At 22.1% G+C, this 25,799-nt stretch overlaps 7 protein-coding genes across 7 annotated transcripts; 2 read left to right on the top strand and 5 right to left on the bottom strand. All coding sequences in view use genetic code 6, as the record gives it.

Annotated features, from left to right (window-relative positions):
* Positions 1 to 546: 546 nt before the first annotated feature.
* Positions 547 to 2,737, bottom strand: TTHERM_00037410 (hypothetical protein; the record flags this gene model as incomplete). The annotated part of the gene is made up of 10 exons (XM_972049.2): positions 547 to 646; positions 832 to 918; positions 1,092 to 1,181; positions 1,390 to 1,473; positions 1,590 to 1,679; positions 1,824 to 1,913; positions 2,165 to 2,254; positions 2,413 to 2,508; positions 2,595 to 2,644; positions 2,699 to 2,737. 10 exons carry the CDS (start codon positions 2,735 to 2,737, stop codon positions 547 to 549), a joined length of 816 nt encoding a protein of 271 aa, XP_977142.2.
* Positions 2,738 to 4,513: 1,776 nt separating this feature from the next.
* TTHERM_00037400 (DnaJ domain protein) lies at positions 4,514 to 5,782 on the top strand (the record flags this gene model as incomplete). The annotated part of the gene is made up of 1 exon (XM_972048.1): positions 4,514 to 5,782. One exon carries the CDS (start codon positions 4,514 to 4,516, stop codon positions 5,780 to 5,782), a length of 1,269 nt encoding a protein of 422 aa, XP_977141.1.
* A 2,706-nt stretch (positions 5,783 to 8,488) lies between these two features.
* Positions 8,489 to 8,719, bottom strand: TTHERM_00037390 (hypothetical protein; the record flags this gene model as incomplete). The annotated part of the gene is made up of 1 exon (XM_972047.1): positions 8,489 to 8,719. One exon carries the CDS (start codon positions 8,717 to 8,719, stop codon positions 8,489 to 8,491), a length of 231 nt encoding a protein of 76 aa, XP_977140.1.
* Positions 8,720 to 11,750: 3,031 nt separating this feature from the next.
* On the top strand, positions 11,751 to 13,569 carry TTHERM_000037389 (transmembrane protein, putative; the record flags this gene model as incomplete). Its single annotated transcript, XM_012797151.1, has 3 exons — positions 11,751 to 11,935; positions 12,044 to 12,299; positions 12,562 to 13,569. 3 exons carry the CDS (start codon positions 11,751 to 11,753, stop codon positions 13,567 to 13,569), a joined length of 1,449 nt encoding a protein of 482 aa, XP_012652605.1.
* A 309-nt stretch (positions 13,570 to 13,878) lies between these two features.
* Positions 13,879 to 14,814, bottom strand: TTHERM_00037370 (D-mannose-binding lectin; the record flags this gene model as incomplete). Its single annotated transcript, XM_972045.3, has 2 exons — positions 13,879 to 14,106; positions 14,164 to 14,814. The coding sequence occupies 2 exons, from the start codon at positions 14,812 to 14,814 to the stop codon at positions 13,879 to 13,881; spliced, it is 879 nt and encodes a 292-aa protein (XP_977138.3).
* Positions 14,815 to 16,028: 1,214 nt separating this feature from the next.
* Positions 16,029 to 18,243, bottom strand: TTHERM_00037350 (eukaryotic aspartyl protease; the record flags this gene model as incomplete). The annotated part of the gene is made up of 2 exons (XM_972043.3): positions 16,029 to 17,104; positions 17,655 to 18,243. The coding sequence occupies 2 exons, from the start codon at positions 18,241 to 18,243 to the stop codon at positions 16,029 to 16,031; spliced, it is 1,665 nt and encodes a 554-aa protein (XP_977136.1).
* An 842-nt stretch (positions 18,244 to 19,085) lies between these two features.
* On the bottom strand, positions 19,086 to 25,723 carry TTHERM_00037340 (DNA-directed RNA polymerase). The gene is made up of 16 exons (XM_972042.2): positions 25,466 to 25,723; positions 25,170 to 25,302; positions 24,822 to 24,977; positions 24,362 to 24,643; positions 23,964 to 24,229; positions 23,636 to 23,906; positions 23,291 to 23,583; positions 23,059 to 23,236; positions 22,742 to 22,901; positions 22,300 to 22,687; positions 21,779 to 22,237; positions 21,313 to 21,721; positions 20,948 to 21,252; positions 20,103 to 20,407; positions 19,589 to 20,050; positions 19,086 to 19,524 (listed from the first exon to the last, which is right to left on the bottom strand). The coding sequence occupies exons 1-16, from the start codon at positions 25,516 to 25,518 to the stop codon at positions 19,238 to 19,240; spliced, it is 4,407 nt and encodes a 1,468-aa protein (XP_977135.2). The 5' UTR covers positions 25,519 to 25,723; the 3' UTR covers positions 19,086 to 19,237.
* Between the last annotated feature and the right edge of the window lie 76 nt (positions 25,724 to 25,799).

Genomic DNA, 25,799 nt, shown 5'->3' with positions numbered 1-25,799 from the left:
AAAAATTAATTTATTTAGTATTTCAATCATAATCAAATTAATTTTAAGAATATTTTTATTTTCAAAATTCTAAATAAGGTTCTTAATATATTGGTGCTTTAATTTATGAATCTTTACATAATAAGTATAATAATTATCTACTAATTGATTCATATTATTAATGAATATTCTTTATGAATCTGAACAATTTGTAAAATTAAAAATTAATGAATCTAAATGAACATTTTTCACATTCAAAAAAACTACTAATTGAAAAAATATTTATTCAAATGAAATTCTTGAAGTTAGATTCATCTGATCACTGATAAATATAAGTAATACTTTAAAGTAGTTAAAAGTATCATTTTGTTGATTAAATTTTATCTCAATATTTATTTAAAATTACTATTGAAAATTGACTTTGCATTCACTTACCCACCATTTTTTTATTGACATTTAATGGATACATAGATTGAAACAGTAAGCTATTATTAAGATCATTATGAATTTTATTATAAAAAGAAGATAACAAAAATGTAAAAACAAATATAATTATCTTGAATATATTCAATGAAATTATAAATTAACTAATTTCTTTATTTTCATAAATTTCATTAATATCTTCTTCCTTTGATCTTCATTCTCAACAACCCGTTTGTATTTTATGCTTGATATTTTTTAATAATATATTTGAGAGTATTTGAAATATAAAAGGAAAAAAAGAAAAATGAAAAATTTAAGAGAAAATTAAATTAAAATAGTTTATTTAAGGAAAAATGAAATGAAATTAAAAATTAAAATTGTTTGCATTGCTTATATGAACAAAATAATTAAATTTAAAAAAATTATTACCCTAGTGTTAAATTATTGAGTTGATTGCACTAAGATAAACTATCTAACAAATTAGAATACCCATTATACTCAATATAATGATAATTACTTTTAATAAAATTTTAGGAAGATTTAATTTATTTAAAACTAGTTTTGAAATACATCTAACAAAAAGATTGGAATATTAAATTAATAATATTTATAAAATTAATTAGGTCTCATTTATTTATTTTTGAAATTTTAAAACATTTTTAAAGAAATAAAAAAGAATCAAAGTATACCCTATAACAATTTATAAGATTTATAGTTTAGTTAATTTCGGTAATACAGATCCTAGAGTTGAAGCTCCTTCACTTTAAATTGCATTTCTTCTTTTTATATGGTATAATATATATTAATAATTAGAAATTTAAATAAATTCATAATAATTAAGCAAATTAATTAATTATTTTTTTTAAAAGAAGATAAAAATAAAATGAAAAATGGAAATATAAAATGAAAAATACATAATGCTTTTTAAAAAATTAATTATAAAATAAATAAATATTTCATCAATAACAGCTTTATCAAAATTATTACCCTATTTCGAGAGCTAACGCTTTAAGATTAGTGCAATTTACTAAACCAGAGACTAAGCTTATAAAACCTTTATCATCAATTCCACTTTGATAAAAATTGTTGATTTATTTGAATAAATTTATTAGTTTATTCAAAAATTAAATTTTTTTAGTGAAATAAACCACTTAAATAATTAAAAGTATATGTATGTATTATTTTACTTAAGCACAAGACCAAGTTCAGTAAGATTAGATAATTTTGATAAAGCAGAAGTTAAATCTAAGTATCCTTCGACTCCGAAGTCATTATTCCTATCAATTTAGCAAATTAATATATAAAATTAGTTAAAAAATTTTAATTATTAAATTGATTGAAACAAAAACTAAATAATTAATTTTTTAATGATATTGTTTTGTTAACAAAAATTGAACAAAAAGCAAATAAATTATTTTTACTATAGGTCAATTCCTAAAGTTTGCAGATTAAAGCATTTTGATAGACCGGATGCAAAACCTCTCATGCTTTCATAGCCTATTCTACAGCCACTTTTAATTAAGGAAAGAATTTTTTAATTATATTTCTAAATGAAAAAATTATTCAAAAATATATAAATTTTTTATCTCATTATACAATTAAGTTTTTCTCTACAATATCAAGAAAAGAAAGTAATTCGAAATTTTAATTATTTAAAAATGATTAATTTAAATAATTGTTATTTTATTTCAAATAAAAAATATTTTTTTTATCCTTAAAATTGATGATAAAGTTGGATGTAGCTATTTATATATATTTTTACTCTATTAAAAGGATTAAAGTAGAGATATTAGTACAGTTTGCTATTGCAGAGCCTAAATCTGATGAATCAGATACAGAAATTGCCTAATTACTATATTATTAAAATAAAAGAAAAGTATTCAAAATGAAGTGATAATTTTAATTTTTTATTAAAATCTAAATAAAAAAATCTACAAAATTTTAATAATAATTTCATTTGGAAATAATTAAATTATAAATAATCCAAAAATAATATTAATTTTATTTTACCTTATCTACATAGCCAAGTTTTTGAGTTATATGCATTTTGATAAAGCTGAGAATAAACTTTAAGCATTGAAATTTCTTTTTAAATCAAAACTTTATCTAAATATTTATTCAGAAAAGTGTTAGTTAGTTATAAGATAACTAATTATTAAAGAAAATAAATGTAAATGTATAATAATTTTTACCTAAGGTAAATTTCTAGATCAGTATGATTGGATAAAGAAGAGTTTAAAAACTTTTTTTATAAAAATAATAAATTTTAATAGTTAATTTAAGGTTACTAAATTACATCTTCTTAACTGTCAAAGCAAATTTTCTATTACATCATTTTTTTTTTTAAAGTAATTCTTAACTCTTTTTCAAATCAATTTTATATTTTTTAATTAAAGTTATAAAATACTGTAAAGTCTAATATTAGACTTTTAAGCATGGTAAGTCGAGATATTTCATCTGATAGCTTTTGAAATCCTTTATTTCCTTAAATTTTACTAAAAAAATAATTTTAAATAAATTAATTGCTAATTAAAATAAAATTTACCTCATAAACATTGATAAGGAAATTAAATTTTAGCATTTAGAAATAATTCCAAATTCTTATAAATCTTAATCTTAATATAAGCTTTTACTTTTAAAACATTTATAAATTTATTTTTTATTATATATATAAGAAATTTTTTAATTAAAATAAATTTATAGAAGCAAAGTCAGCATAATTTTGATTTTAAAAAAATTTAATATACTCTAAGACTATTGTTAAGTGTTAGATATTTTTAATATTTGGGATTGATTAAGCTATGGCTTTAATAGCTTTATTCCCTTCATTATCGTTACTATTCAAATATCAAATAAAAAAACTGAATTATTTATTTATTTAGGATTAAAAATTGTTATAGCAATAATATAACTAGGTTGATAATTTTAGTACAACTTGCTAATTCTTTTGCTATTTTTTCAACCCCAAACTTCTTGAAATTATACATTCTACAAAAAACAAAAACTTATTTATTTCTTTAAATACTATAAAATAATACTCTAAAGGTAGTACAACTATTTCACAATTATTTCTATAAAAATTATTTAACAAATAATATTAAAAATTGATTTTAAATTTACAGTTTAAGTTATCCATCGTCATCATCAACTTCATCTTCTACTCCAAATTTCCCCATTAATTTACTTTATAATTTTTAAACAATTTTATAAACTGAAAGCTATTACTTATTATCAATTAATTTTGGTTTTTTATTTTTTTTAGTATTAAATTTCTTTTTCAAAATTAAATAATTATTTTTTTTTTCACTAAAATTTTAGCTAATTATTTTTCTAATTATATTAATTAAATGCCAAAATAAAATAAAAGTATTTGTTTCTCAAAAAAAAAATCTAAAAAATAATACACAAAAAAAAAAAATTAATTTCTCAATTTTAGCTTGATATTTTAACATTCAATATTGTTTATTTTAAAGTTTTCTTGATTACTAATTAAAGATGAGCTAAAATATTTTAATAATATTTATTATATGATTTTAAATTATATTAAAATTTTTTCCAAAAATTATTTTAAGCTTTAATTTGGTAAAATTGGCTTTTAATTTCATAAATAAATATTAGCTAAATTTTCATTTTAATTAATTTAGAATTTCATAATTCTTAAAAAATTTTTTTAGTAAATATAAAAATTGAAATTCATATTAATTATTAATTAATAAATTATATTCTAAATATCATTTTAGATAAAAACAATAATTTAATTTTAGTAATAATAAAAATAATAAACTATAATAAAAATTTTTATCTTTAAATAAATAAATAAATCTGAATAATAAATGTTATTTTTGATGATAATCAGAAAGATTTGTTCTGAAAAAAAAATGAGTTATTTATTTTTGAAAACTGCTATTTTAAGATGAAATTTGATGTAATTTAATGTAAAATAGAAAATATTAATATTATTTCCAGAATTAAGTTTAAATTTTTAATTTATTAAATTTTAGTGAAAGAGGGTAGATAGATATATAGATAGATAATAGATATATAGCTGCTCATAAGTAATATAAATATTATCAATCAAAATAGGAATCAAAATAACAAAAAACTGTAGTAAATGATTTTTATAATATCACAAAGTTAAAAGAGCTTCATTTTTAATGTTTAAAACAAATTATAGCTGACTTTGCAATAAGGGATAGCTAATTTCATACCCAAAAATTAGAAATCAAAGTATTATTATGTCCACAATTCAAAATATAAGAAACACAGATGTTTGCATTATTTTACATCTAACAATTACTCTCAATAAACGCTGAACTACTACCAATTGTTAGGAGTTTCACAGAATGCTACTTAAGAAGAAATCAAGAAAGCCTACTTCAAAAAAGCAAAAGATTTGCATCCTGATGCAGTAGGATATTAAAAAGAAGATTTGACATCTAAATAATAGCAATACTAAGATTAACTTTAAGATACTTTCAAACGCATCACTGACGCCTATAACACTTTAAAGGACCCAGATGCTCGCTAGAAATATGATTATGACAATTTTATTTATTAACAAGCTGAAGAAATGAATTTAAACAACACGAGATATCAGCAATCAAGAGGATTTTATTAACATCGTACTAAGAATGCTTACAGTTATGATTGGTATAGAGATTAGGATGCTCAAGATGGATAGAGTAAATACACCTACGGCGAACGAGGATTTAATAATGATTATTCTTATAATAGAGCTAGATATCAAGAAAGGTATAGAGAATTTTATAGAGATTATGATAAGGTTCATAATCCAAACAGCTACACAACTTCTGAAACATTTAAATCTACATTTGATAAAACTCCTACATGGAGAAGATACAAATTTCATTGGATAGCTATATTAGGATTATTTATTTTATATGATTTCGTGAGAGATGCCTATTTAGACACTGTTAATCAGATGACTGAGGAAGAGTTGGATTAAAAAATCAAAGAGTTGAAGGAATAAAGAGGATTATTTTAACAAAAGGATGCAGAATTAAGGAGAGAAAATTTTATCTTGAGTAAATAAACTACTGTGAATGATCCTGTCTATGTCTAAGAAAAGAGAAGAGCTCAGTATGAAAAAGAGTTAGCTGATCAAAAAGTAAAGATAGAAGTTTCTTATATAGATACTACTAACTAAAATCCGTATATGGCTAATAAAGATAGAGTTAAAAAATATAAAAACTCCTAAGAATTTTACACAGGATAAAATGCACTGTTAGAATTTGCAAAAAACGAGAAAATTAAAATTGAAAAAACTCCAGATGCCCTAATGAAATAAAAGAAAATGGAAAAGCCTAAAAGAGTAACACTTCAAGAAATACCTTACTTAGCTGATGATGAATACATATGAATAAAATGCTTATAAATATAATTAATATATTTTAAATAAATAAATAAAAAACAAACTATCAAACAAAAAAAACACATAACTATATTTTTAATATTTTTTATTTTAGTTAAATGAATTTAAGATTCAAAATCAAAATAATTAGATTAGTCTAATTCTTACTATTTCAATATTAAGCAAATCATTTTATTTTTTGTTTTTAAGAGTAAATTAATATGCAATTTAAAATTTAAACAGAAATAAATAAATAGTTGTTTATTTAAGCTAAGAATTTTAAAATGATCAAATGTTAAATAGATAATATTATAAGATATTAGCTTATTTGAATTCAAACTTTATAAAAGTATTTTAGAGATTTTTTTATTTCCATTTTTGTGTTTATTTAAAATAATCTAATTAATTCATGATAATTTTAAAGATTTTACTCAAAAATAAAATATGCTATAATTTTTCTTGTTTTTGTATTATTAAAATTCAAAAATATTTAAATTAATTTTTTTGACTTTTTTATTTTTTTGTATTATCAAATTTTTAAATAAAAATTCCAAATAAAAACTTAAGACTAAAGAAAACTGTCATTTGTTTATTTAAATTATTTTATGTTAATTTTCTTTAGAAATTAAACACAATCATTCATCTAACTAAATTTATATTTGTCATTTAAAAAAAAACAACTTTTAAATAAATAATCTAATTATTTTAGAAATTATAAACAATGGAAGCCAAAGTTATTAAAAATGAGGACTTTGTTAACATAAAAACTTTAGTTTTATCTACTTTCTAAATGAATGCATAAATATTTAAATAAATACTATTGATTTTGTTACAAATTAAATATTTTTTTAAGCCAAATAAAAAGAAAAAATCAGCATTCATATGAATCATATATATACTTACTTACTTAATTTATTTATTTGTTTATTTAAAAAAAGATGTTTTAGTAAATAACTTTAGAAATCTAATGTCCTTTTAATTTTTAGTTTAGTTTTAGGTAAATTCTTTTAATCTTATGATTTTCGTAAAATTTGAGAAGAGGAATTAGATTAGTATAATAGTATATTAAATTTTAAAATTTTGATTTTTTACGTTCTAAAATTTGAATCAGTGAATTATAATTTAGAGGATTAATTTGTGGCTTGAAAATTTTCTTATCTTAAATAAAAGTTTGATTATTAAATAGCGTAATTAATTGAGTATTACAGAAAAGTCTATCCAATAATTAAAAAAATACTAGTGATTTACTCTTTTTTATTATTAAATATATCTTTAAAATAAGAAGGTTTATGAGGTAAATGTTAATTTACATTTAAATTAATTACCTCATTAATTAATTTTGTTTATAAGTAAATTTTTATGATAATCAACTAATTTCAAAGATAAAGGGGTAAAATTAATTTTTATTAGAATACATGAATTAGATAAATAAATAGATCGATATTGTTAAAACAGTATTTTTTAAAAAAAATATATGAATGCTCTTTTAATTTTAAATCAGTTATTTAATTTATTTAAAGGTAGGAAAGTACACGCTTTCAATTCTAGTATAAATACATACAATTTTTTTTACTTTTTTTAAACTGATAGTTAATTAGTATAAATAATTTTGATATGGATAATCTATTACATATATATGAATTTATGAAGTTACTTGCAAGGTGAATAATCTTGTTTATAAAATATTAATTCGAGAGAAATATTAAATAGGAGCTAAATAGATAGATAGATAAATAGCATTGCATTTTAAAATGTTTGATTAGCTAAGGAATAAATGTAGAATGAGATAAGTAAGTAAAGTAAGTATTTGAACTAGTAACAATTAATAAGTAATTAATTAGTTAGTCGGTTTTTTTATTTATTTATTTATTAATTTTTGGTTAATGGAATATATAACAAAAATGAATTTAGTTTAATGCATAGAATATTTTATACCAGTTAATGTAAAATTAACTTACTACTTTTGAAGAAGAAGAAGAAAATTAATCTTTTATACTACTTTATTATCCTTTTTAAATATTACTTTTTTATAAATATTATTATTATTATTATTTTATATTTCCTATGAACAGACAAATGCAGCAGCAGCAAGTTTTCTATCAATCCTGGTTGCTTTGTTTATTTATTTAGTTAGTTATTTATTTATTTATTTATTTATTAATTAATTTAATGTTGCCTAGATGTTTATTTACTTGCATCTCCAGCATGTTTGGACTCCTCGCCATAGGCAGAGTTTTAGATTGATTTATTTTTCGTTTATTATAAGCAGTAGTTTCCATTTTATAAATTATTATTTATTAGATGCAGCTAGCGGTACTTTCTTTATTGAATTATCAAAAATAGCTTTGTTATATGGTATTGTAAAATAAATTATTTCTTTCTTTCTTTCGGTTATCCATCCATCAATAATTGTTTATATTTGTTTATAAAAATTTTTTTATTGCATTAAAAAGCTTTTTCTTGAGTTTTAGTTTGGCGACTAGTGCTGCATATCAGTTAGTTAGTCCTGTGAATTGCAAAATAATGTGTGTCTGAGATAGAGTTTTAAAGCCTTAATTAATTATTTTGATAGATAGGTAAGCATTTATATGAAGTGTTTTTGTGCATAATATTTGTAGATAGGTAGAGATAGCTAGATAATTAAATCAGTTGAATAAGGTATAATATACAAATTAGAAAGATTAGTGAGAGAAGAGCAGTAGTTGAGTTTAGATATCAAAAGATTGAGCATCTGCATTGTATCTTATCATTATCATCATTTAGTATATTAAACTCTTTCCAATTATCTACTTCATATATTTGGAACTCCTCTTTCCATGTAACCTGTCTTTTCTTTTTCACAGCATTTTAAGCAATAGTGTTGCTTAATGAGCTCTTTTTGCTATTTGTTTATGTATTGTTACTTATAGGTGTCCCTTAATTTGCCTATATTTATTTTTGTGACATTGCAACCAAGTCAACCCTTTTACTTATTTGTATTATTAATATTAATTTTGCTGAAGGTTTTTTTTATATTAATTTTTCTTTTTTTTTTTGATTAGACCTTTGCCTTAATTTGCTTTTTTTTTGTTTGTTTGCTTCTTACTAAGTTACTTTCTTTCTATTTATCTTCACAGACTTCTTTCTTTTCTTTATCCAAAATCAATCTCAAATTTCTATTAATATATCAAATTTTTATTCATTATATCGATTTTTCGTTTGTCTATGAATGATTTTATATTGGTATGGAATATGCATGTATGTATGCACATTTGTATATGTATCTATCTATCTATCTTCTATCTATCAATCAATCAATTAATCTAATTATCTCTTAATCTATTCTGTCCAGCTTTACTAAATTAACAAATTTATAACTCTCTTCTTAATTAAAATTTCTTATTTAAATTAGTGCGCACTCGTATTATTTGGTAAAGGAATAGTTTTTGTATTTACATGTTATATTTAATTACTTTACTTAGTTTAGTTATTAATAAATAAATATCATTAATTATCAAAATTTTGTAAATATTATCTTTGAAAAGATAGATACATATTTTTAGTTTGTTGTTCTTTTTTGAGAAAAGAATTTGCTTAAATTAAATCAAAAAATTTTAACTAATTGATCTTTGAATTATCTAAATAAAAGCTGTGGTTATTTTCTATCTATATTTAGGTTCAGTAGTGAAAATTATTTATCATTTTTGCTGTTTCTATTTTTCTATAAAAACTATATTAATCCCATAAAATATGTAAAATAATTGGAATTCATTTTATCACTTTATGAGATAGGAAACCTAAATTATATTTGATAATGATTGTCTAATCATTTATTTGTTAAATTAACATAATTTTAAATGATAATTGCTTATAATTTTAACTACTTTCAAAGCTAAAATTTCAAAAAAAAGTAAGTGTTTTCCTATTTCTTTAACAGATGATCTAAGAATTCAAAATCTTTGAACAAGTTATATTTATTTAGCACTACCATGACATAGATATAAACGGAGAATTTGTAACTAAATAAAGTTTGACTTAGAAATAAATAACTGATATCATGCTTGAAAATTTTGTAAAAATCTAATAAGCTTGAATTAATTATAAAAATAAGTAAGAAAAAATACTGTATTTTATGGACTAAATTAAATTATCTTTTAATATAAGCTAATTTTTAAATTTTTAATGAGCTGACCTGAAATAATAACCAATTATATACTAATATTTTTTTAAAAATTTAAAAATACCTTTGAACTTAAAATGGAATTCATGTATTTTCACTTACGAAAGATCAACAGTGTAAATTTTAAAATAGATATTTTTCTTAACTTAATTGCAGTTGATTACATACCATGTTTTTAAATTAATAGAATATTGAATAGTAATAGTAATTACTAATTTAATTCTCTCAAATTTTAGTGGATTTAACTTAGTCGTTACTAACAATATGTTGTATAACCAAGTATATTAATTATTGCTTTAATTTAATTTTAATCAATATTTACAAGTAAGTATTTATCATCATTATCATAAATAAGTAATATATTTATTATCACATTTGCTAATCAGCGGTTAATTAAAAATATATGTAAACACTCACTAAGCAATTATAGTAACTAGTGTAAGTATTATTATTTATCTAAATTTAATATGTATAATCATCATAATTTCATATAGCATATTTGATAATTTATCTTGTAATTGATTAAATTACTTACCAAGAATTATCAATAGGATAAGCATTTCAATAATATCTTTTATTAATATAAAAGAACAATATTTTTATTCAATCTCACATAATAATTTCAAAAAGTTTAAATATATTGTCAATCATTATTAATTAAGGTCTGCTTACTAACTAAATTTTATACTTTGCTAAGGTCAAACTCCAGACTTAGTAACAAACCTGAATATATAATAACCTTAATGAATTAAGAATCGAAGTAATTAATTTTAAAATATTATTTTATTTGTTTATTTAAAAATATTTTTAATTTAAAAATTTAATTTTAATAAATATGATTAAAGTATTTTTATCTGTCTACAATTTAAAAAATTTTTTAAATATTTCAATTGATATTATTTTAAACTTTAGAATTCTTTAAATTTTTTCTTTCTAAAAGTAAAAAAAAAATAATTAATTCATAACAAACAAACAAATTCAAAATTTAATTTTTTTTTTTTTCAATAAATATTCTTATTATTTATTAAAAAGTAGTAGAAATTTTACTGAAGAAGAAAAAAACAATTAATTTTTTCCATGATTAGTTTAATATATTAATATTTAATCTATTTTAAACATTTTTAAAATCTATATTCTTAAAATTATAATTTTTGGGTATTTCTTCATATACGTAGATGGAAATGAAAGTGTTTTTATTATTTAAAGTTTAAAGAAATAAAATTCAATAATAGATTAATGCTAATATTATTTACATCTTAGAAGTAAATCATAAAAATGATACTATTTATACAAGAAGTAAATGTTTATGGGTATTTATAAATTTGGAAATTAACTTTTAAAATTATAAGCAAAAATCAATAAAAAAACTGAAGAAATATAAATATTTTTAAAGGCATAATTTATATTATAATTTCAATATTGTTATTCTTAAAGCCTCTAATCTTTTGCGAATAGGAATAATAGAATTAAAAATATTACATAGTTATAGATCAGAATAAAAACAGGTTTACTAAGCACCTATTTTAAATGGAAAATCGCTTGATTTCAGTTCGTATTAGCAAAAATGGAGAAAGTACAACGAAAGCGAAGACAGTAACATTCTAGTAAAATGAATCTTTAAGGAATATTTTAAACATATTCTCAGATGTTTTGAGTAAGAATAATCTTGATTAAAATACAATTTACATAAAATCTTTAAGGAAATATAAGAATTCAAAGTTAATGTTGCGATCAATAATGAAACAGTCTCCAAATAAAACAAAATGAGCAAAAAATTGCTAAATTTTGCATTTTAATTTTTTGCAGTTTATATAAAAAATGATTAATCTTATTATTTAGAATTAATACAAAATCATCATTTGCGCCCTATAAAGTATTAATTATTTTCTAATCGTTTATATATAAAAAAAGAGATAAATGCAAAACTCATATTCAATGCAACTGGCGACCCAATATCTAGAATTGAAGACATAAAAAATGATTAGGAATTAGTTATTACAGAAGTATAAAATTCATTTAATTTTTTACTTTTTAAAAGTGTGTAAAAATGAACATTTAATCTTTCATTAAAATGTTTTTTTATCAATATGAATTATTTTTTTTCATGATAGGGAGAATAATATGCGCTTCCAAAAGCACCAATTAGTAGCAAAAACAATAAAAATGGAGACTCCAGACCTAAGAATAAATACCACTTTTATTAAATAGCTGTTATGGGACCTGCAGGAGTAGGAAAATCATGCATAACAAATAAATTTATTAGAGGTGTGTTTATCTCTGAATACAACAACACTCTTGCTGATAGTTAAATTTACAACTATGAGCATAAGGGAAATTTATATGTCTTAGATATTTTGGATACTGCAGGTATTTTGCCTTCCCTTTTTTCAATTTATTCAGCCTATATTTATATAATTTAGAATAGATGACAATAAGCCTCACTATTTATTTAATATCTGGCTAAAAATTTTCTATTTCAATGAAATAATTTCTAATTCATTACTAAATTTTCATATTTAAATAACAAAAGTATTTTGGATTACATCTATCTTTTTATGAAATTTTTTAAATTAATCTTAACTAAAAAATAAATAAAGCTGAATTTACATGTAAACTACTTTTAAAATAGGTGAAGAAGATTTCATAGCATTAAGAACGAGCTGGCTTAATTAAAGACAATGCTTTTTGTTTGTATTTAGTGTTGAAAAAAGATAGTCATTTCAAGATCTCTAACAATTTTTTGAGCTTTATATTTAACTGTATCCTAAAAGAGAGAAACCGGTTGTTTTGTGTGGAAATAAAATTGACCTTGAGAAAAGAGAAGTCACCTAAAAAGAAGGATAAGAATTGGCATAAAAGTATGGGGCTATTTATTTTGAAGTAAGTGCAAAAGAAGGTTATAATATCACTGATTCTTTCAATGCTCTTATTGACTGTTTAGAAAAAAAAACAGAAGTTAAAAACCAAAATAAAAGCCAAATTAGTCAAGAAGAGAGAGGTCCTCTTTTCTCAATATGCAGCTTTTTCAACAGATTTTGCAGTTGAATTTCCATTAAAATAGAAAATACATTTCTTATATTAAATATTCAGGGATTTATAAGATTAAACTAAATTTTAGTTTCATAAAATAAACATTTTAACCAAACAAAATTAAAATAGCAGCGTCGACTTGAGATAAAAACCTAAAAATAATTTATTTAAGAACCAAAATTACATTTTTTAATTAGTTAAATTTATATAAAAGAAAGTTTTATTTTTCATCATAGGAGATTAAATACTTTAAATAAATAAATATCATATAATAAATAAAAGGCATCAATATTATTCTAATGCTTTCCAATAATAAACAAACAACCTATAAAAATTTATAGTAACTATAACAATAAAAACAGAATAATATTTAATTAAAGTATTTAAAATATTAATAATAAATACACTAAATCTAAATTTACTGTTATTAGTTAAGGTCTATCTTCGTTAATATATATCATTTATGTACAAATTAAATCTTTAAATTTTGCAAATCTATCTAGAATATAAATACTTTCAAATTAAATTAATTTACAAAAAGTAATCAAAAAATAAATTTGATTTTTTTTCTCAAAAATATGATTTGATTAATAATTAAAATAATTGAAAATATATAATTGCAAATATATAGACAAAGGTGTACTCTAGCACATTAAAAAATGAAAAAAAATAGATTATACAGTATTATGAAAAATATCTGATTTATAAATGAATGGAATGACACCTATTGCACCCTCCCCCAAAATAAATATGCAACAACAACATTTAAGTTCGATTGATTAATTATTAATTTGTTAAACTTAATAATATTTTTTTTTTGCAATCAAAAAAGTAAATATACAAATTATATTTTTTAAGAGTAACTTAATTATTTTATTTACATATTTTTTAAAGTTAAATTAGAATTTTAATAAAATCATCTTTTCGTATTTGTAGACCAAGTAGGAATATTGAAACAATCATAAAGTACTAGATTCCCATCATCTTACATAGTAAGACGATAAGGACCCAAACCATTCTTATATGTTTGTGAAGACCAAGTAGCAGTTTGTCTTGAATCATAAAGTACTAAATTACCATCTGCTTACATTTTTAATGTATAAGGACCAAAGCCTTATTAATAAGTGTTAGATGCCCAAATAGCCTTTGATTTTAATTAAATAAATTTATAGATTTAATTATTATCATAAAAAATAATTACATTTTATGAGATGAAATTACACGAATTGTAAACAACAAAATTTCCATCAGATTAAAGTCTGGCATAATATCTTTGATTTTAAGACACTAAATACTAATCTTAATGTAAAATAGTATCTGTATGTAGAGTGTGCGATGGCATTCCAAATTAGCTTTCACAAGCTGGAGGAGGAGGATTAAAAGAAGGATAATTATAATTAACTTGAGTTGGATGATATTACTAATTGCTTGGCTGGTAAGAAGGGTTCATATTATTATTTTAGGGTGGTGGAGGATAATTATTATTAATTTATGGTTAGGTAGGATAGCTATAATTTACTTATTGAGGAATATTATGATTTGTGTTTTAAACAGGAGGAGGGTAATAAGTATTAGAACTTTGAATTTAAGGTGGAGGAGGATAACTAGGAGTATTATTTGATTTTATTTGAATTGGCTATGGTAAAACAATAACTTAAGGATTATTGTTGTGATGATGGTGATGGTATTCCTAGTGATGGTAATGATGATGGCCTGTTGAATGATGACTGCTACTACTGTGGCTATGACTATGACTATGAGTATGACTATGACTATGGCTATGGCTATGATTGTGATGATGATGACTGTGATGTAGATGCTTATCTATTTTATCAAAGATCTTCTAAAACATTTTGAGAATTGTAAAAATACAGAATAATAATTGGTAAACTAAATTTAATTTAATAAATATTTATAAGTTTTCAATTTTTTGTTAATTTAGATTTCTACAATTTAATGGTATTTAATTTACTTAATATCTAATTAGGGAAACTCAATTATTGATCAGAAAAAAATTGATTTGGATTAATTTAATTAATAAATGATAATTAAAATGCTATCTAACTGTAAAAACAAAATAATGATTTATTCAAATTCATATGAAATAGTATTTTGTTACTTTTTAAAATAAAAAAGACATCTCAATTTTACAACAATAAATTTTTTAATTTTTATTCAAGATGAGCTATATTGAATTTATTACTTATTTCTACATTTAAAGAGATCTTTTCTTTCTTTCTAACTTATAATTATAATACCCTTATTGGTACTATAAATTCCGATTAGAATAAAAAATTTTTCTTTTATAATATTAAATTTGTATCTACTTATTTGTTTTATAGGAAAAATTTTGTTAAATTTTGTAAAATTGTAAAAAAACAAAAAGAAGGAGCACATTTTATTTTAATAATATTTTATTTGATTACAAAATTTATGATTTCTATTCTATTTTTCCCTAGGGAAAATTCTTTTTTATGATTATATTTTTTTTATTTTAAAAAAAGGAATCTTTTAATTTATTATTATTATTTGTATCTATAGTAGTTTATTTTTGAAAAATTATAATTTTTTATATAATAAAAAAAAATTTAAATTGATTTTTTAATTTATAAAGTATTACTTTTTCTATTTCTAAACTATGAATTATCAATATGCTAATATAAAAGACAAACTAATAATAAAATAAAATTATTTAAAATAAAATAAAAATAAAAAATGAGATAGCTTGAGAAAAATTAATATTTAGAAATGTAGATTATTTCATTAATATTAAATATAGAAATGATGATTTCTTAAAATAAATTATTATTTTTTTTCACTTTATGTTTAATTTAAATTAATGAAATTATTGTGAAATGCAAATCGTCTTAATGATAATTTTAAAAACATGAAGTAAAAGTGTTTATTGAAACTAATTTTGATCACAAATTAGATAAATTTTATGAAATTTAATACAAATAAAAAATTATTAAATAATTTTCTGAATTTGTTTGTATTTTGAAATAAAAGTAAAGAGATTTTAGAGTAATCATAATTTATTTCTATTATTTAATTAATTAAAACTGCTCACTCTTTTTTCTGAACAGGTAATCTATATGATTATTAATTCTTATTTTAAGATTAGTCAATATCAGAGATATCGTCTTAAGAAATTTCTTCAGAAATGTCATTAGGATCTTCAATGCTTTAGTCATTACCTTGTTACATTTCTATGTGTCCTGGTCTTTAATGACTATGAAGATCATCTGGACCTGTGGTATTTGGTGGAGAATCAGCTTGAGCTTTAACTGAATGCAGCCTTTCAAAGTTTCTCTCTTGCCAAATAGAGCGAATCTTACACATTAACAAGAAAAATAAGAGGAAGCCAATTGTTATTCCTAAACCTAAGTAAGCACTAAAAATGGGAGTCTCATAGAATGGTTTAGGTTGGATAACTTTGGCTAAGGCAAAGCCTATTCTTTGATTATCCATATCAAAAATTGTGTAGTATTTACGTAGGAATGTATCACCTAACAAAATGTAATCAGTTTCTACATATTAGAAACGTAAAGCACACTTACGAACTTACAAATGATAGAAGCAAGATTCAATATATTCTTCCCCTGTAAGTTCAAATTCTTTTTATTCCGATGGAGTTGAACCCAAAGTAAATATAAAGGAAGGATATTTTAAATAGTCTGATTCTGCACAAACCAAAGTAAATATTTCTGCTGATGCAGAACGTTTCTCTAATTCGCAGACAATTCCAAAATCTTATTTTAATAAATCCATTAATGCACTTAAGTCTGGTTTTGGAAGTACGATTTTTGTGGTACCACTATCTATGATTACTGTATCAGTTGAGAATTACAATAACGACTTTTTCTTTTCATTTTAATTACTAGAATCGCTTTGAGTATTTAAAGCCAAAGCAGCTTATGATATTTCGACACTCCACATTTCGTTTGTATTTACACTAATATATGAAATAGGGCCTTAGGTATAATCTTCATTATATCCTCCAAAGACCAAAACACTATTTCCTAAACAACTTGAGTCACTCAAAAACAATGAGAATACCCTTTAATCAATGACACCTTTTTTTTTCATGCTCCCTAAAATTGTCTAATGATTAAACTCACTGCTTTCTTCTCTGCCTAAACCTAAAGTAGAAAGTAAATTTTAATAAACAACTAATCAACTCATTATATAAATATTAATAAAGTGAATAAATAAAAATAATTTGTTTAATTTTATGATCAATATTTGATTATTTTATATTAAAATACTTGAAAACCATTTAATAATAAAAATAACCATATTTGATAATTTATTATTTCTTTATCAATTTATTTATTTATTCTGTTTAGATAAATAAAATAAATCAAAGTATTTCTAAGAAGAGAAAATTTTGCTGCCTAGATCTAACATTTTTTTCTTTAAAGAAATTGAGAAAAAAAGTATTTCAGCATAATTTCTAAAATGTTATTTAATCAGAATTCAAAATTCGAGTCCATTATAAAAAAAATTAAAAAAATCTATGAAATTTTTCGGAAAATCTGATAATTTATTTATTGTTTGATTGATTTATTGCTTGCTTTTTTGTATGTGTTATAAAATTAAAAGAAGAAACTCCTTCTAACGTTTAGAAAATTTCAATTGAATATATTTTCTCTAAAATTTAAATATTAAGAATTTGGTTAAAATAATTACCTATGATTCCTTATATTTGTAAAACCTTAAAGTTAGTGACATTCTTTACTAATAGAAATTCGTATTCGAATCCAGTTTAATCTTTATCACTTAAATAAATATTCTCTTTCACAACATATCCATCTACAGACCCAACTCCATATTCAATGTTTATCATATCATCTTTATTTTATGAATGACAAGTACTACTTTTGTCGCAATTGTAAAGCTTCCATAGGTTATTCTGTTTGCAATTAATACAATCAATATCTGGAATCCACAAAGCAGTGGAACCTGTATCTATAATTAATTTAAAGGGTTGCTTGTTCTTTCCAAAGTAGAGCTCAGTATCATAATGCAAATTCAACATGTTAATAAGAGGTAAAAGAATTTAAGAACCTTTTCCTTCTTTCTTTTCTTAATTGTCACTATCTTTAAACTCTTTGGTTTCATTATTCTCCTCTGAAGCACTTTTTAACAACCTCTAATTACTACTGCTCTAACATATTTTAAATTCGTGTATTTTTACTTAATCTTTTTGGCAACTTGCAAATATATTGCTCAAAACAATTAAAAATATCACTGCAATAGTTTTTTAATTTGCAATCATAAATAATATTTTTTTGTTCTAATTCTGCTACTATAGCAATACTCAAATGGATCTTTAGCTATTAAAATAACTTTTCTTCGACTTGATAAATTTTAATTTAGTAAATTTAAGACTTATTCCTTCTCTATTTACTTTCTTTGTATGGACTAACCTATCTATTTTTATATTTAATTGAAAATTTTCTTATTAAGAAATTAAAAATTGCGAAATTTTATTAAAAAAATATATTTTTTATTAATTTATCTGTTTTTGAATGAGTTCTGTTGATATATAAATAAATATATATATAAATTGCTTTTATTTAAATCAAAGCATTACATACATGTATGCATGAATTTAATAACCAACTTAATTTACTTGATAGAATTCATAAAAAAATTGCTTGACATAATAAACACATTTTAATTTAAACATATGAATTACACAACATAAATATATTAATAATTTGATATAAAAGTAAACAAATTAATAATGCATCAAAATGTTAAAATGCTATGAAAATTTTTTAATTTTTTAAGAGAAAAAATAAATTTATGTTTAGCAAAAGCAAATTCTTAAATACATTATTTACTTTGCTTTATAAATTAATTAAAAATTTATTTTATTTTTTTTAAGCCAAAAATTTATAAATTTGAATTCATTAAGATGGATAAAAATTTGAACATCAAGCGTCTTGATTTGTTTGAAAAATTCAAACTTTATTTTTCTTTACATTTTAAATTTATTTATATTTGTATAAAAATGAAAACATATATTTTATCATAATTTAAAAAAATTTAATTTTAAAAATAATATTTTACTTTAGAATTTAGTGTTAAATTATAGAAAAGCATTATTTTTATGTGAAAGTTATTTGTTACTTTGAAATACTTCAAAGAATTATGTTAAATTATTAAAGAGCGGAACAATACATACAATAATAAATTATTTTGAAATAGGAGCATTTATAAAATTAAATATTTTAAACAGCTAACTAGCATTTAACACAATTTCTTCATTTTGAATCTTTAAAAAGAGGAGTAAATTTAACTTTAGAAGATATAATTTTCTTCTTCTTTTTCTGAACAATACTTCTGTTTCCATAAAGCAAATTAAATGTACCTGTTCCCATAGGAATATTTTGACCAATAATAATTCTTTCAGATACACCTTCTAAAGTGTCTTTTCTTCCCTATAAGGCAGCGTTGTATAAGATTTCAGTAGTTTTTTCGAATGAAGCCAACATCAAAGTTGAGTCTTTCATACTATTGATTCCCTATCTGGTTGAGCCATGTAAGCGACCTTTTTTAAAATGAAGATTATATTTCAAAATAAAAAAATATACTCTGTAAAAAATAAAAATTACCCTTAGAAGTAAGGACATCGGCAACTAAAATCAAGTGACGTCTATCGACATTAAGAGAGTGGGATTTGATAGTTTTAGTAATTTCATTTATAATTGTCTTTCTTGCAGCTTCTACACCCAAAATTTGTAATACTTCGAAAATATCAACAGAAAGAGTATTTGCAAAATCTACCTCATCAAGTTGTAAAACTTATTTAAAAGAATTACCTTCAACAAACAAATCGAATTTGTACTCATTTTTATCTCCCTTCTTCTTGTCTTTTGAGATACTTACTCTCTTTACATCCTTCATACCTGAAACAACAGCTCCTGGAAGTATCTTTTTCCAGTTTTAAATTTTAAAGAACACGTTCTTCTTGACATCATTACCTGGGTTGATTTTAATACCAACAGGCTTGAGATCTTAATCCTTTACGGCAATAATTTAATCTTCCTTTATATCTTTAGCAATTTCAAGAATACCTAAAATTAAAATTTTAAATTAATAACCTATAAATATCAATTGCAAAGTTACCTTTTTTAATGCTTGATAAAGGTATTTCTAATCCATAAAGTCTGAATTATTCCAATTTTTTCTTATTATACTCTATGTAAAGGTGGCAATCTTTAGGAGAGTAAACTTCTTGATAGAAGTTACTGATTTCACCAAGATAAGTTTTTTCTATTTGTAAACGAATTGATCTATAAGAGTGCTCACTCTAAAATTGAGGAAGCAACTTAACATCTATGATTGGAGTGCTAATTTTCTTAGCAGCATCAATGATTTCTTTCATTCTTGGAACACCCTATGTAATATTCATACTCGCAACACCAGCAAAGCTATTTTATATAACATTTATTTACATAAATAAGTATTAATTATTAAAAATAATTTTAATTCATCTTTAATATAACCAACAAATTAATTGATTAATTTAAGATTTTTCAGAAATTTTTTTTTTTTCATACAAAAACTATTTAAACTTATACATATTTTTATTTAGTTTATTTTTATTCTAAATTTGTAATTTTATTGGAAAATTTTATCTTTTAAGCTTTGTGATTACTTTCCATTCAAAAATTAAATCATTAATAATTAAAACCAAATTAGATAATAATTTTATTAGTGATCAAATATGTATTTCTATTTATCTAATTGTTAATTGTCTGAATATTTATTTTGTTTAAAAACATAATATTTATTTTTTTTAATTTTTATGATATTATTTTTATCATTTGTTTTTGATTTTAAATTCAAAAAATAATAATCGATTTTAATGATAGAAAAGTTTTATAAATTTTAAGGAAATTGAGCAATTGTCAAATTTTTTAATATTAGAAATTTTTATATTTAAGTATTTTGAATGGAAAAATTGTTACTGAAAAGATTTTAAAGTCATTTAAGTAGCTGGTTCAGATATTGATGTTGCACCAACTGCACCTACAGCCTCTCCTGGTTCAACAAGCATCTATGGATATCTTTCCCACAAAGTTTTAAAGAAGTAATTAATTTGTCTTTTAGTAATATGAATTGTATTATCAACATGGATGCTAGTAGCATTATCAGGTGACTCAATATCACCAGGAGTTAATCCAAGTTAAGTTCTCACTTTCATAATTTTTTAGCATATCTACTTGATAAATAGACTTACTGAGTCTTTAAAGTACTCTAAGGGCTCTTTTACCTTATGGATTAAATGAAAATATGATTAAATTTAGTTATTTGATTATAAAATATAAAATACTAGTTGGACATCAAACTTGTTATCTGTACTATTCAATTATTATTGTATGTAATCTTAGTCGAATTCTCTATTATAAGATGAGTTTTACATAGGTTCTAAACTTAATTCTGGAATATAATCCATTTTTGTTCTTTTTAATTCTTCCAAACAGATTTGATAAATTTAATAAGGATACAAGGATTACTCTCTCTTATAATTTATGGGAGCTATTGATTTGACATATTTTAACATAGTTTCAAGATCTATTGGAATACTTTTATCAGTTACTTTTTCTTCTGACATCCAAGGACAAATACCATCACCACCATATCTAAACTGAACTAATTCTTTTTTATCACAAGTTCTAATTGTAAGATCATAGTTTACAGATAAATCTTCAAGCATCTTAACCAATCTTCTACTCATATAACTAAGTATTATAAAAAATAAATGATTAATTTTATTTTTATAAACATATTTTTTTTACCCTGTATCTGCAGTTTTGACAGCAGTATCAACAAGAGATTCACGACCAGCCATTGTGTGGAAGAAAAATTCTGGTGCACTTAAACCAGTAAAGAAGGAATTTCTAACGAAACCCATAGCTTCTGGATGAGGGAATATTTCATCTTTTTCAAAATGAGGAAGAGTACGCCCAGTAAAGCCATTAGGAACTCTTCGACCACCAATAATTTATTAACCGACACATCCAATCATTTAAGAAAGGTTGGTTGCTGAACCCTTTGAACCACATGTAGCCATAATAAGAGGACCATTAGTAGGTGGTAATTACTTATTACAATTTGAACCTATGTCTTCTCTGACTTGATTCAAAGTTTTACTAATTTCAGCTTCTACAAGCTTTTTTCTGTCTGAAACAGTTTGCATATCTAGTTTTCCAATAGAATTTGTGAAAATAAGACTTTGGAACTTACAAGAATCGATGCTGTTTACAAATATTTTAAAAAAATTTATTTTAAGCTAAATAAATAAATAAAATTCTTTTACGCTTCATCTTTCTTTTTTTCATTAATTTTGTTGAGACTTGGAGAAGGAGTAACATCACTAATACCAATTGTCATGCCATAATTTGTAATCCAACGAGCAGACAATTTTGCAAATCTACTCATGACTGATGCAGCCATGTATTGAGAATTATCTCTACTTAATCTGTAAAACAAACCATTTTTATTACCAGAACCTAAAGTAGTTTTACCAAGATTACCACACATTAATTCAGATGATTGAAAGACTACATAACCATCAGTGGGACACATAACACCTCTATCTTACTTAGTATCGTAGCATTTTTCTTTTAATATAAGATTAACAATAATATTGCTAAATCTATTAGGTCTTAGGATGACATCTATAATTTATTTTCCAGTCCACATTTCTTTTTATTAATAAATTTAAGATTAAAATATATTTAATAAATAATATTTCATACCAACAGGAAGTATGATAGCTGGAGGAGGCAAATCAATTCTTTCAATACCATCACTGAAGTAAGTACAGCATTAGCAAAAAGCAGCTCTATCAAAAAACATATCTTTATGAGTGATTAAATAAGCAGTAGTTAAGAAATCCTAAATCAATGCAATAATTGACTTTTATATACAAAATTTTTAAATTAATCACTTTATAAAATAATTCAATAATCTTAAATTTATTTTATTTATATTTTTTTATTAAAATGATATCATTTTATTTCGCAATCAATAGACAGGTTATATCTATTTCACAATGGTTTTAATTTTTATTTACCTCACCATTTTTAGGACTGATTAAATTTTGTTTAACATCAAGGAGATATTAGGCCTCAGCTCTTGCTTCTATTGTTTATGGAACATGAATATTCATTTCATCACCATCAAAATCAGCATTGAAAGGAGCACAGCAACATTCATTAAATCTGATTGTATTCCATTTTTATATATTGGCCCTATTTTATAAATCAAGTTTAACAATTGTTTAAAATTAAAAAATGTTAACTCACTTGAATGCCATAATTGAAATTCTATGCAAAGAAGGCTGTCTATTAAAAAGTAAAATTTCTCCGTTTTGGATGTGTCTTTCTACAATATCACCAATCTTGAGTTCATCTGCTTTCTTTCTTCTATTATCTATTGATAGATTAAATTTGTCTTCTGTGTCTTTTGCTATTATATAATGAGCTCCTGGATATTTTTCAGGTCCATTTATAACTAATTTTTTTAATCTTTCGATATTGATAGCATTAACTTATTCAGGGAAAGTGAGAATTTTAGCCATGTATTCAGGAACAACAACCTTTGTTATTTGGTTTATAAAATTATATGAGATAATATTAAAGATATCTTACATTATCAATAGGGATGTTAGGGTCAGGAGAAATAACAGTTCTACCTGTAAAGTTTGATCTTTTACCAGAAAGATTACCTCTGAATCTACCTTTTTTACCTTTTAATCTTTGTGCAAGTGCTCTAATATCCTTTTTACCAAAATCTTTGTCCATTTTAAAAGGCAAGTTTGGAGTTTCAGCATTCAAATAGTGAGCATGTGAACACTAAAGTAAGAACCACTCTTAGTTAATTTTAATTAAATCTTCACCATCTTCTATCATCTAAGCAATTCTTTAATTTTTATAATATTTAATTTATTTTTTCAATTACAATGATTATTAAATTCACCTTTTATTTCTGTCCAAAAAATCTCTAATTTTAACAGTGAGATCATCGTGACGAACATTAGATTCTCCTTCTTTAACAGTTGGTCTTATACAAGCTGGGGGTGCTATGATATGAGTGAGAATTAAATCACAAGGATGGTTTTATTGAATATTAAATAATAAAATTTCATCACATGTAATTTTTCTGAAAATTTTATAGGTTTCTAAAGGATTTAATATTTCAATCATTTCCTTCATATTTTTACTTTCCAAAATTTTTCTTAAATTCTATCATATTTTATAAAATAAGTTTATTAAATATTAACCATAAATAAATAAATAAATCTTCAAATTTAATAATTTCTAAAAATTCATCTTTAACAAACTAAAAATGTCAATCTAGACAAGTCTTATAAATACCTCTTAAAATATGTCTTCAGATTCTCTAATGTCACGAAAATCCTATTCTAATTTGGTTTGATCAGAAAAACTAATAGTTGTAGGCATTTTAGGCATTTTCTTTAAGGGTCCGTTTTTATATCCACAAGACCTACATTTTTAGTTGGCACCTTTTTTGCATTCTTTTCTCATTTTTACATACAAATCAGCTCTTAATTGATAATTTTTGTCATCAATAGCTTTTTGCATTCTTTTCATTGAGTTCTTCTTTTCATCTTCATCCAGCAAAACCTTACCACAACTCTATTTTTATTGTAAAAATAAATTTAAATAAATAAATAAATCAATCAATCAATAGAATATTCATTTATTAGTTCTTGTCATTTCAGAGACACTTTAAATTATCAATTAGGAGAAGAATTGAGTAATTAAATATATTTATCTTTTTAATCTATTAGGAGAAGTAAGAAATGCTTTTTACCTTGCAAATACATTAAAGGATGTTAATGACATCACCAAAAAAACCTATATGGAATATTGGTAGAGCCAATTTAATAAAACCAAAATGACCTGGACATTCCAACATTTCTTAATTACATGTTTGACATTTCAAATTATTTTCACGCATTGAAGGACCCTTTATTATAATTTATATTAAAATGTAAAAATGCTAAATAAAGCAAATTAATTTAATAAAATAAATTTTCTAAACAATATTTTCAATAATTTAACCATCATATGTGTTTCTTATCAATTTAAAATATTTGCCAAATGGTTTATTTGTTTGTTTTTTTAAAAGCTTATTTCCTAAACTAATTCAATATTCTACCATTCTTAAATCTAAGGGACCACGATTTAAAGGTGCACGAGTAGTTTAATTATAAAAAGAAGGCTCATCAAGGCACACTTCAGACATATCTATAATTTCATTAGTAGATAAGATACTGTATTGGATGCTACCACTAATATATGTTTTAAATAAAAAAATAAACAAATTAGCATTTTGAAAGATTAGTGAATGAATTTTATCATTTAATTCAATTTTCAATCATCTTAAAATATATTTGGCAAACGAATTAAAAAATAAAAAAATGTAAGATTTATGAACTCGATTCTAATATTTACATTCTTTTAGTCTCCTTTAACTACCTCAAAGGCTAAATAACGCTCATTTACATGTAGCAAATTGATTGATTCTATACTAGACTTTAATGATTGATTAATTATATCCTTGTTTATACTATTAACTATATAGATGTATATATGTATATTTATATGCTAAGTTTATTTATCTTATTCAATGTATATATGAAATAAGTAATTATTAATTAATTTATTTATTTGTTAGACAAAGATATTTTGATCAACCAATTTATATTTATTAATAGTATAATAAAAATAAATAAATTAATAAACAAGTTTTTATTTGTTTATTTCATTTCAAATCATTCAATCAATC

This window comes from Tetrahymena thermophila (genome assembly GCF_000189635.1).
Source record: "Tetrahymena thermophila SB210 genomic scaffold scf_8254667, whole genome shotgun sequence".
NCBI classification, from domain to species: domain Eukaryota; phylum Ciliophora; class Oligohymenophorea; order Hymenostomatida; family Tetrahymenidae; genus Tetrahymena; species Tetrahymena thermophila.
This window is presented reverse-complemented; position numbering and strand designations above follow the sequence as displayed.